This window comes from Synchiropus splendidus, chromosome 8 (genome assembly GCF_027744825.2).
Source record: "Synchiropus splendidus isolate RoL2022-P1 chromosome 8, RoL_Sspl_1.0, whole genome shotgun sequence".
NCBI classification, from domain to species: domain Eukaryota; kingdom Metazoa; phylum Chordata; class Actinopteri; order Syngnathiformes; family Callionymidae; genus Synchiropus; species Synchiropus splendidus.
The window spans coordinates 24,833,318-24,846,243 of record NC_071341.1 but is presented as its reverse complement, the minus strand read 5'-3'; the positions used below and the strand labels follow the sequence as shown (position 1 = coordinate 24,846,243).

The 12,926-nt window shown below is 45.1% G+C and overlaps 1 protein-coding gene across 4 annotated transcripts in view; it reads left to right on the top strand.

Annotated features, from left to right (window-relative positions):
• The window catches only part of kcnab1a (potassium voltage-gated channel subfamily A regulatory beta subunit 1a), a 64,653-nt gene that overhangs the window by 7,019 nt on the left and 44,708 nt on the right, over positions 1–12,926 (top strand). The window contains exon 1 of one of the 4 annotated variants that reach the window (XM_053872341.1): positions 3,760–4,432. The exons of the other annotated variants lie outside the window; for them this stretch is intronic. Coding sequence (XP_053728316.1) covers positions 4,170–4,432 — 263 coding nt within the window. The 5' untranslated portion in view covers positions 3,760–4,169. Of the gene's footprint in view, positions 1–3,759; positions 4,433–12,926 lie in introns of those variants that run through there. 4 annotated transcript variants of the gene reach the window in all.

The window sequence follows — 12,926 nt, the reverse complement described above, 5'->3', positions numbered from 1 at the left end:
GACTTATTGAAGTCCTTTAGAAGAATTTCTGTGCACCACCTAAGACTGATACAGTTGCAGGTAATGACAGTCCGAGTGCGTAATTTGATCGGATCCATGTTCGTCTATGACATGTAGACACTATAGTTCTCTGAGCTCCCTGGAGGAGATGAGAGGTCGATGACCACAGCCTCCACCGGTGGCCAGTTTTGTCGTGTGTAAGAAAACATAAGGATTCTCACCGTGCTCTCATTCTCCAGGATGAAGCTGATAATAGCACTGGGATTTACTGGGGAAATGTAGGCCAGCGCAATGGTATTAAATAGGAACAGGACGCTCCCTCAGGCCTGGAAAATGATCAGTAGCATAATTACTGCTGTCGCCAAGTCAAATGAAACAAAAAGGCCGCCTAGGAATGTTTTTTTGTGTCACACAATAAGCATTATTTCTATAGTCATTTCGAAGCTAGTGATGAATTAGTGTTAGGACGTTGAAACACTTTGCTCAGTCCACTGTTGAGACTTGTAGCCACGTGAAAGGAGCAGGGACCCAACTGTTCTGCCTGGCCCCTGAATGGGACGGGTATTTTTGTCAGCGCCGAACCTGCACGGTACAAAGAGCAATGTTCTCGTCACCAGGGGCAAAATGAAAGCAAGGAAAACAACAGATGATGCACACGTTCCTCTCCCAAATTATTTGCCAAACAGTGTACTCAGTGCCTGCACGGGCTGAAATGAACCCAATTGTTTGCATGCAGTGTCTATGACTACATTGTTACAAACGGCCTGATGCTGCATGAGCTCGACCGGCATTCCCTCTGTCGGCCAGGGTCAGATTTTCCATCCATCCTGCAGGACAATGGACACAGCTGCTCTGTGGAGCACGCATACTAAATCTGCATGTCTGAGGGTTTGGCATGTCTGCGCTGATGCAATTATTCCATTGGTTAATTGCCAGCGATCTAAAGTTAGATGTTTCGTCCCCCACCGTTTTTTAAATTTCATTGTGCTTTTGACATTGAGCTCGGAGACTGTCCTACAGAGGTTTGTAGAAGTGACATAACAGATGGACCTCTCGTGAAAATCCTTTTGGGCTTAGTCTGCACCTGATACCTGCATAAAAACGTTGAACGCATGACTTCAACACTTTGGTCCTTTTGATCGGTTTTGGTTTCTATGGTGTATTTTATCCGGTCAGCATGTATTTTATTGTGTTTTTGTACATTATTTTAACAAATGCATCTCAACACAGCTTCACTTCTTGTGTGTATAAGGAGCTTGCAAGCTGTAAACACAGTCTTGAAAGGCCAGAGTTGTTGCTGTTGAGCTCAACCATGCTGCGCTCATTCACTGAAACAACCCGTGCTTGACTTGGGATTGCAGTCACTGACATCATAATCCACCAAAGTCTGACAATATGGATTGGTTTAACAGACTTCCAATGTATGTTGTTGGTACTGTATTTTGTCATTGAGTGTCACATTCAAATCGGTGTGAGCCATGACTGCTGCAGGTCACAGGAGAAAGCAGAGGCATGTCCTTGTCTTGGCAGGTAGCAAGCTCAATCTGATGTTTAGAGGTTTGTTTTCAGTTTCAAGTTGGTTAATATGCCGTGACGGTTCAGTCCAGGTTTATATTTTAGCAGGTTCTGCGATGGGACAGAACAATATGGACTATGTTTCTTATTATTTCAATACCAACATGATTCTTTGTGACCGTGACATGACCAACACTTTTTTCTTTCTCATTAAAACATGGCACGAAAAGAGGGTGAGTTGGATGTCTGCCACTGGTTGGATTTAGCTATTGCTCAGCAGCAAGCAGGAAATGTGTTGGTTGTTTAAAGCTTAAGCTGTATTGAAGTGCAAGTGTAAAAATGGACCTTTCCACCGCCATAACTTTATATACAGGTCAAGCATGAGAAATTAGGATCGTTGATGTAGCAAACATCTTGATTGTTCATGTCTCGATATTGAATATTGACACGATATGTTGTATTTGGCGGTAATATGATCTTGAAGGTTAATATTTCGATACTGACACATGATATTGATATTGACAGACATCCTTGTAATGAGTCATGACTCATCACCTGCAAAGTGGTGCGTTCTGTACTTCTGAGGCTTAAAACTGCAGCTAAACGCTGATACAAGAATGTAAACGAACATCAGTGAACATTATCTTTTTATTATATGATTTGGTTGTGTTTGTTCATCTCATTGTGCTGGACTGCCCATAGAAAAATTAGTAGTTGGTGTGAAGTTCAGTTCCTCCAAGTCTGAGACCGTGGTTGTTTTGCGGGGAATGTTCTGTAGATTAGAAAATGGACCCTGTCTGAAGTAAAGATCCATGAATGTTTTTCATGAGCGATGAAAGAATGAATTTTGAGATGACCATCATAAATGAAATGTGGATGATATTTTGGTCTGTCATATAGAAAAGGGTCTAGAGCACTCGACTATTGTTTGTCTATGGTGGAACACAAGCTGTCCCAGATAGATTCTCTCAGCAAATCCTTTACAGCAACTTTACATTCTCAGCAGCTTGAGAGGCAAAAAACATAAAATCTCAAATCAGATTAGACTCAGTCTGTGGGAGAAATTTGTGGAGAGACTTTACCTCTCGTCCAGAGGTTTTGACCATTATTTATTGGTAGGTTTTCCAAGTGTAGTCATGGAAGCAGGGTTTGTCCAACGACAATTAACAACCCAGTCTCCAGTCTGCCACGGTCTGGTGTTGTGCTCGTTTAATTTCGGCTCCACAGGAACTATTTTGGTAACTCAAGTGTTGTTGAGTCTTGGAAGCGTTGCAGCTTCCCTTTAAAGGCAGTGAGGTGATTTGGATGTCTTGAGAAGTTGCCAGTTCATCAACTCTTGGATCTTTTCCATGCATGTTGGGTTAGACAGGTGGGAGCAGACCCAGGATCAGAGGGAGGATTACCTATTTAGTCTGGTCAAATGAGCTCGGAAACACAAGTGGAATGCTCCTCCATGAGTGTACCATATACAGTATGTATATACTTTTGGCTTGTGTTTGGTGTGTGTGTGTGTGTGTATGAAAATTGTGTGTAGCAACATGGTGTGCCACACTTCCTGATATGGTAGTATGGCACGTCTTATGATTCCCACCATCTACTGGAGGACCCCAGACATGATGTCATGAAGGGATCCCGGGAGAGGGCCAAAGGTGAGAGATGTGTGTGTCTGACTTACAAGTTAGAGGAAAGGAGCCAGTGAGAGTGAAAATGGAGCATAAATAAGAGGCCTGCCATTGCTTTTAATGCTTGACTTCATCATAAAAACACTTCTTGTAGATTGTGTGCATTTGTGCAAAACATGCTGCCGGCTGTGTGTGAGTCTATGTGTGTTTCCTTTGCTGTGTCAAACCCTCCTGTGGATTGGGATGCTCGCATTGCAGGAGACGAAGGCCAAAGCAGAAAGCTAGTCCAGTTGTCAAACTGCTATATGTGTGATGATGGAAAAACAAACGTAAGGAAAGATTAGGAGCTGAATTCCGGAGGAGGAGGAGCCAGACTGAGGGAATACTCAGACAAAAGAAGGATGATGGAGAAATGAGAGGGGGGGATACAGAGGAGACGATAAGGAAGTGGAGGGGAAAAGGCTAAAAAGGGGGAGTGAGAGAGTCGCAGCAGAGGCGGGGTAGGAAAACTGTCCCAGATTCCCATGCCGTTTAATAGGAAGCCAAACCAAACTGAGCTTATAACGTAGACTGGCGGCGCAGGGGGCAAAGTGACAGCATGAGTGTGTGCGTTGGGTGAGAGAGGAGGAGAGAGCCACTTGTCTCCATGTATCTCTCTCTCTCTCTCTCTCTCTCTGTCTCGTTCTCTCGCTTTATCTGCATGTGTGCATGTGTACAGAGAACATATGTGGCCCGGCCCATGGCGGAGGACATGTGAGGAGCCGCTTCTCCAGAGTGGACCCGAGGAGGATTCAATGACTTTTCATGTAGTTCAGTGGATTTTCCTGGGATTCAACATTTGACTTTTTGATAATCACTCCCAGCATATTTATGTGAGCCTTCGTCAGAGACTTAGCCGCCCAGAATCCCCTGGTCCATGTGGCGCCGCGTGGGCAGCGGGCCTACCTGGATTACCCTGAGCGCACATGCCTGTGGGTCACAGCAGACGGAGGAGGCTCAAAGAGAGGATCAAGTGAGGACAGCGGCGAGAAGATGTACCTATACAAAGCCACCTGTCCGGATATCCCCAACCCAAAACAGAGGGGGTCCAGAGGCCTGGTCCAGGGCTCCGGCCAGGGCAGGTTAGTCAACCAGGCGTCCATCGGAATCGGCCCTCGACCCTACGCCCCTCTGATGCTGTGGACGACTAACAAGCAGAACAATGTGTCAGAGCTGAAAAAGCTGGAGGAGTTCCTCAACTTCCATTCACTGACGCTGCACGACACCATCAAGAGCCAGACCGGCATGGTCTACAGGTAAACCAGCTCTCAAGGTCTTCTTTGATAGTAGTGCCAGTAACCATGGCAACTCTGGTTAAACTTGTGTCGCCGCACCTCCTCACACTGTCCAGTTTACAGTCGCTCAACAAGTGGTCTTCTTCTCACGAACATCCAAGAGTTGATGAGCTCATTCCCTTTAGTTTTCTGGATCTTCTCTGTGAACTCCCACAGGATAAAACAATGCTTTATTAGTGGCTGTAATTCTTCTGTTTTGTTGTGCGCTCCTCCCATTGATCACTGAAGTCCTGAACGAAACATAAAAGCTTGGATGGTTGGAGATGAGCATTAATGCTGGGTTGCAAATAAATGTACGACAATATGTAAAGCGTGTTGGTAACGTCATGTTCGGCAGTGTGAAAATGAAGTTTCGACCGACACCATCAATTTCAATCTGCCTCTGCTCACTGCTTTACCAGGGTCACTGTGGCGATTACATAATACCCACCAGGGACTATTGATCGCCGGCTGAAACATATATCAGCTGACTGATCAGCACGCGTCAATGTGGAGCGATGACTGATTTAAAGCCGTCTGTTAATTGGAAAGTTATTCACTACCTCCCATGCGAAGCATAGGACTGAAGTAGAAGTTCACTGCTGCTGCTTGGTTGTTGCTTTCTTGTGGTTTCCCATCTCTGAGCATTGGTGTGTTGGTGGAGCGAGAATGATGGGAGCATTGTAAACGGGAGGTTGCCTGAAGCCATAAACGCTGCTTTTCATTCATGAGTTGATGTGTCCGGTGAAGAAGAACGATCTGGAATCGCTCTTATTATTCACAGCTATGACCCATGGTGTGGCGTCCAGGCAGCCATTAGAAGAATTGCACTCTTCAGGAGTGAACTGCCAGCAGAGACAGTGAGGAACAGCAGTTGGATCCAGTTGTCTACACCTCACTGTTTGGTGTCATGCGAGATGTCCGTCTTCATTGTGATGCTGATGGTCTCATCACAGTCACCTGGTACATCACTTTACTCAGCACACACCTGAGCTGCCATCTGAAAGGTGTTTTGCTGGTGAGTTTGAAGCTGCAGCCATCAAGTGGATTGGAGCATAGTATGGCTCCTAAGGTGTGTCTAAGTATCTAGAGCACCAGATCCGGATGGCCGGCAGGCCTGTTCTGACTGTTACTGTTGCATTAGAATGTTTTTTTTCTGCTTTTACACATGGTTATGGTTAAGCATAAGAAGTATGCTGATACTGCAATGACTCTACAAAATGTAAAACTAAAAATAAAAAAGACTTGAGTTTGATCTTCCTTGTTGGTTGCTGGATAGTAAAGATGTTTGTGGTTTTTGAAGAAAAGTTACCCAAGTAATTGATTTGAAATCATTCCAAAAAAAAGATTCTGCTCAGTGTCCTCATCTGTGGATGGACATGATTGATCTTGAATGCCAATGTGAAACTAGTGGTGAATTGTGAAGCCTCTTTTTAGAAGCATGTTTCAAAAATTGTAGTTCTTTTGAATGAACCCTTGGATGGCGACCAGCTGGGAGGAGACCCTGAGGCAGACCCATGGCACGCTGGAGGAGTTAGTTCATACACTTGCCCTGGGAATGTCATTGGTGTTCCCACAGAGGAGCTCGAGGAGGTTTCAGGGGAGAGGGAAATGTTGCCAGATTGGTTGATCACCCGTGACCCGTCCAGGGTTTCCTCAACTCGTGTCCTAAGACTTATGCTGCTTCTGCTAAGCTGTAGCATCCGGCGACTCCATCAAGCAAGTGAGAGGTTGGAAGTGAAAATGACTTAAGACTGCCGGAGCAGCAGCAGTCGTCTGCCAAGGGTCCCAGCAGGCCCCTGTGCAAGTCTGATGTTTGCAATGATGGCACCTTGGCTCTGCACCAGTCACTAGTTCAAATCCACGTCAGATCTCTCTTGTGAGGTGATTTAGCTGGAGATAATGGCCTGGTGACGTGTGAGTGCTATGCATATCCCAACTTGGTTCAACCCTGGTATGGGAGCTCATATGGCCATGTGTTGTTAGCATTCCGCCTGGGGACGCTGGCATATGTGTATTTACAGCCAGTGTGTGTGAGAGTGGGTTGAAGTTTGTCTTCAATTCCTTGGTAATCGTATAGAACAGCTGGCTTCCTCCCTTTCTTTCCAGGTCACTCGTCTTTGTACTCACTGACCAGTGACTGTGTATTGCTGTGCTGTGTCTTAGGTCTTCCACTTGATTCACATAAAAAAAATTAATAATAAACATGAATCAGATATCACTGTTTTCAAAATCTATGGATACAAAGAAGGAGTCATTCTCCATCCATCCACAGTTGTTTTCCTTCCTCTTATGAATAAGCCGTTCCATTTAAATATTCACTCCAACACAGATCCACTCATCAACCGGAGGTGATTCATTAGTAGTGGCCGTCTTTGCTCTTGCTAGAATATAAAATATATAGAATATAAAAAAATCTTTAACACACATATTTCTCTTAATTCGCAGTTAAAGGCCCATTTATGCTCACTTTATGTACAAAATTGTGCCTGTACGTTTCAAACCATGTTACCGTCACCCATCACATGCGTCCATGCATTCATTATGTTGGTATTGCTGTTCACCCATATACCCACCAGGGGGAGCAGCCCAGAGTCAAAAGCTGATGACAACAACAAACTCCAAACCAACATGGCGACTGTGGAGTCAGTATTGATCATGTAGCTCATGTACAGAGGAGGAAACAGAGGCAGTGTTGCAGGAGTGTTGGTCAGTGAGGCTGTTCAATATATGGCCACTGGAGGACGGAGAGTTTCAGCCATTGTTACGTCTTCTTCCTGTCTCATTAGAGCTATGTATCGGGTAGTAACAGCAACACTGCCCCCCATGGTTTCAGGTGGTGCTGTTCTGTTTGGTCTGTATCCTTAAGCTCTGTGGAAACGTGCAGCTCTCTGGAGCAAATGAACGCGGAGAACGGATGAAGGATCCGGATTAATACGTAACGTTGAGCGTTAATAAGCCTTAATGGTAATGAAATTCTTCTCCTCCGATTCTCAGTAGATATTCTGAGACCATGGTTTTCAAGGAACGATCAATAGGGGAATGAGTTTCTTACAAGAAGTGATTAAAAGAAGAAACACATACTGGAGCTGCGGCTTCCCACTAAAGTTCTCTCACCTCATCAGGCAAGCAAGCAGCAAGCAAGTTTACAGGATCATAACTGTGCCTCCTCCGGGCTCATGTAGCAAGTGCTAATGGTATTAGGCAGTCATGACCGCACACTGCTGCAGCGTGGCAAAGTAATGAACCCAAAGAAAATCAGCAGCTTTGTCCTCGTTGAAAATGTGGAGACTGGGTGTGAGTGCCTGACAGGCGGAGCCCCAGGAACACCCCCAAAACAGGTTGACTGCCGTACGTATTGCATTCTGCCTCTCTGCATTTGTCTCTTGCTTTTCTTCCTCCAGCTACAGCTGTTATTTATTTCTTCCAACATCTGCTATTTTTGAAAAGCTTCATTCTGAAAAAGCTGTTCCCCGCTTTGTTTGCCTCAGTCGCACACAATACGCAGGAAATGACATTGTGTGTCTGAAGTGAATGATGAAGAAAAAACATTTATCCCCAAACTTCCTCCTGAGTTGAGGCGGTGTATTGCTCATGAGCACTTTGAGCAGGTGTGGCTGAGCGTCCTGTCTTTTCCTCTCACTCAAGTGAAAAGCTCTATTTTTGTCAATCAGTCCCCTACAAACATAAAACCCAGTACATCCCCTTTTAACCTAAATGCTGAAGCAGTTAGGGCCAAATGCCCTCAGCTTATCTTTGATCACTCTCGCCAAATGAAACACACTTCAGTCCTGTCTGACTGAACTCATTTAATCACGAGCTCGTGACATTATTGGAAAGGCAGGGAGAGGCAGCCGCAGTGAGGGGACGGCCAGCCCTCCGGGGGGCAAAAGGTCACGCTGTATGGCATATGCCAACTGCGCAGGAGTGTGTCTGTGTGTGCGCCGCTTGGCTGCGTGTCAGTCCGTCTGATGAACTGAGCTCAGCTTGAGAGTGCTGAGGTTATGTTACGTTACACTGTGCCACAGTGGTTCGTTGTCTGCTTGAGCCAAGAATTTGACGGCTGAGTAGTTTTTCTCTTTTCACTTTTGTCCAGCAGCGCTGCCGTCCGTCCTCGTGGTCTCTCACTGGAAATGTTGCAACACCTCGTCATTCATTATGGATTGATTGGATTGAAGTTGAGTTCATCCTGTCAATGTAGATGGAGCCAGGCGCGACGCCCAGCTGCTGCTCTCGTCTCTCAGAAACACCACAGCTTATTATTGGCTCCAACAACAGCCATTATCTATTATCAGCAGCATCACATACACCAATGCAAGTCTTGAAACCATGCCGTACTCTTTTTTTCTAATGAAGACAGGTGACTGATTATGCACCAATAAATGCCTCAGATGCTCCTAGTTTATTCATTTTGGAAAGCAGGTGAATATTTAACTTGTGAGCTGCTGGAATCTCACTAAATACTTAATTTATCAGAATAGCCAAGCAGGGTGTGCTCTCTTGTGTCTTCATACCAGGTGCATAGTGAGTGTCCGCTGTTGTTTGGTCCTGGCTTCTGTTGGTTCCAGACTGAGCCTGATGGCAAATCTATGATTTTGATATCCAGGATCTGTGCTGCTAGCAGACCTGACGCCCTTGAGCTTCCGCTCCACTCTACGCTTCACAGCCACGGTTTCCAGCCTACTCTGGAGTAAACAAGGTCCTCACTGGACTCTGCGGCCTTGCCACACACAGCTTCCTGCTGTCTTCATGATGTGCAAAATAGCAGCGACTCGCTCTCTGAGTTTGAAGGACCTCACGTTTACATCTTAAAATATGCAGTTTCCCAAACTTCTGCAGGCAAGTTGAAATTTAATCAAGACTCAACATGCTTGCTGTCCAGGAAAACAATCGTTTGTTACAGTATCTGCACGTGTGCCAGTATTTTGCATCAAACCTTTGGGAATAAGAGCCATGTTTTGGTTGATGTCATTTCTAAAGAGTCAAGTTTACCAGTCATGCACTGTTACTGTTGTGACAATATACATCCAGTCCTCGGTCTCTTCTCTGCCGCTGGTAATTAAATCTCACACTTCTCTCTTGGTATCGCTTCATTATTGATGAGGCCTGATAAGCACTTATTTAAGAGGCAGCAGCGCTGTTTAGGTCACAGTGGGGTTTCATCAGGATAAAGCCTCTGTGTGGTTCACAAACACATTAAATCCACACACTCACTTGCACTGTTAAATCAGTTGGTCTTCAGAAAGACACTCGGGCCAAGCAGATGGACTGAGTTCTAACAGCTCATTTAATGTCACTCAGCCTCAAATGGTCTCAGAGGAGTCGCTGAAGTATGTGCGCTGGTAACAAGGGAAATAAGCCACGGACTGGTGCCTTCGCTGCAGAAACAGAAGTGTGTGGGTGTCTCTCAGACCCGCTAGTGAGGGAGCTCAGATATGTCCAGGCAGTAGTACTCGGAGACGTGTGGGAAGAGAGAAAAAGTAGATTAAAATCTGGGTTATTATTGCGTGCTGTACCACAAGGGGGTGCTGTTGGTCTGTCTGTGCCTGAGGGAACGCTAGAGTGAGCTGTCATGGAAAAGAGATACATATATCTATATACGATACATATATATGTATCGTTCATATAGCGGTTACTTGTGCAGTGCATATAAAATGACATACATTTTGAATCAGACAATACATTGTTGGATAAGTGTGAAGAAATGGGGACGACCCTTGCTCTTTTGTGTACTCACTGCCGTCCGTACTTCTTCCTCCATTGTGTGTTGTAATACTTGTTGGAATGCATTTTCCCATTCTGTCGTGTTTGTATGTAACTGATGGTGTTACACGGCGCAGGGGCTTGAAGTGTTCAAACGCTTGTATTTTGTGGTGGTAAAAGTTAGAAGCCTTGGTCCCAAGATATTTCTATTTATGTAACGTGCCATGTGATGTGCGGGTCATCTCTACTTTGTAGGGTCTCACGACCCTATGATAATCACACTGCAGAAAACGGCTTCATTAGAATTGCAAATCCCCGTTTGCAACATCAGCTCAATTTAAAGAATCAGTTTGCATCTTCAGTTAGCAGCGGCCATGTTGATGTGGCTCCCTAACCCATACATCTCTCCTGGATGTTGATGAACTTTTGTATATGTCTGACTTCCAGCTGAACCATAAAAGCACAGTCAGGAACAAAGAGAAAACTGCAGTGAAGTGAATGGGAGGCGTTGCCCTCTGCCGACGGTTGGCCGGCTGCTTTAGCTGCAGCTCAAGAGCTGACCACGTGAGAGACATTTCCTGCTACTGATAAACAGTCCTCATTTCACTCCCTTCCACTAAAGCAATTTCATTTCTCCTGTTTATCTCCTTGCTGTCCCACGCTGCCTTGACTTTCCAGCATCATAGCCCTGTTCTCTTGACATTTACCTGAACTCTCCTCACCTTTTGTTTTTCATTGGTTCTTATGTGCTGCATCTGAGTCAGAGCCACGTTTGTGATCTCTTCTCTGTTGCCTTCACCACTTTCCAAGTTGGTGTTCTCCCTACTCCATCATTCTTACATGAAGTGTCTTTAATTTTTGCTCAGCGGCAGTGAGTTCCTGTACTGTGTCGCCAAGTACCTTCTCTTCATGGCCAGAAGCTGCTACATTGACTCTGGCAAAGTAAATTCCTCCACTCAGCACTTCTCATATCGCCTCTCTCAGTGTAAGTGTCCTCGGAGACAGTAAAAAGAAAAACAGTGCTGCAGTGGAGCTGGAGACTCCTGATCTGTGTGTGTGTGTGTGCGCGCGTGCCTGTGTGCGCGCGTGTGTACAATTGCAGCAACATCTTGCAGTGTCTCTCCAGACTCCTGATCCCACCTCTTCTTAAAATTGGTCCTTTCTATCCTATCCTATTTCTATCCTTGTGGGGAAATTGTGAGGTTTCTCATGGCCATCACCACCAACACATGGCTCACCTGAAACAGGACTCTGAACCAAAGTGAACCAGTGAAGTTGAAGTCTTGTCAAGTCGTATGGTCCTCACAAGAATAGTACACATGAAAAACACAATATACATGAAAAACATGACCTACCTGTCATGTCTTGCCTGGGTGAAGCAATGCAGCCGTGATGCAGCAGAGGGAGTCTTCAGCCAATGCTCCCAGCTAAGCCTCTGTGTAGTTTCTTAGTCAAATGATCCAAAATACCATGTTGGTGTAAAGAAGTATTTTACACTCACAGATGGCATGATCGTGGTGTTATTGTTCTAGTTAAGTAGCAGAAGTGAGAGATGCTTATTGACTACAATATTGGTACAGTTCTGTTAAGAATGGAAACAAACCCTGCTCACAGCCTCCAGTACTTAAAAGTCCAATGTTACTCCATTGGTTTGTACAGGAAGGTCACAATTATTGGAAAACAGTTGCCAGTTTTTGTGACACAATTGCACAGACACAAACAGAACACATCCATCATGAGGTCCTCATTGTCAGATCAGTAGCTGGCGCTTTCAGTTCAAGCATGGTGTGAAGTTTCAGTGAGCTGGTTGTTCAAATCCAAGGACTGTAGAGCAGAGAGTGCCACCTAGTGGCCTCCGAGAATGAGCACAGTGTTGCATGAAGCCTCAGCAGCCCGTCACTCGTGGCTGAATGTTAGATGCTGGTTTAATGCAGTGCGAGATGACAACGTATTTGTATGAGGAAAAAAACCCTCAGATGTATCATGTGATACCAGAAATGTATTGAAAAAATCATAAAGCAGTCATGGGTCAACAATTAAGTTATGAGCCTCTTGTTCAGAATGAGATGGTTTTAAACAACAGTCCAATGACTGATGGTTAACAGTAGACAAGGAAGTAATCAGCAAACTACTCTTAAGCAGACCAGAGAGTTACTGTGGCAACAGCTTTTTATTGAATAGAGGCAGTCAAAAGTGGCGTCTTCAAAGCACCTTTCTCTTCAGATATAGTGTTTCTTTATGCAGGGAACTGTTCCTGCAGTATATCGAACCAGTGAGAATCATGTCTACATACGTGGATGTGTTTAATACTTAAATGAGTTTCGTCCTGAACTGTAGCTCCCGGTTTGTTCTGTTATTGCACCATCTTTTCACTGCTACAGTTATTGTTCATACACCGTGTGCTGTCGTTTTGCTTTGGCTGTTGCCCACTTATCCAAAAATGCTCTCTGCAGCAGGGAGCCGGACGCAATCCAAACATGGACATGACCAATATCTCTTTGGCTTGGTGAGTCACTTGTTCCCTAGGATAAATGGCAAGGAATGTAGCGCCAAGATTTGCCCGTCGTCACTCATGAGTGATGGGGACTCCCTCCTGTGGAAACAAACGCGCGCAGGCAGAGACAGAGGAGGCAGATCCTCTTGTCTTCTGGTGCAGGGCTTTAGATGTAAAAAAATCTAAAATGGAAACATATGACAAAGTGAGGACATGACACTGTGGAGAGAAAGCTTCAGCACTGTGTTCAAATAACTTCACTTCCTGGTGTTTGGGTGT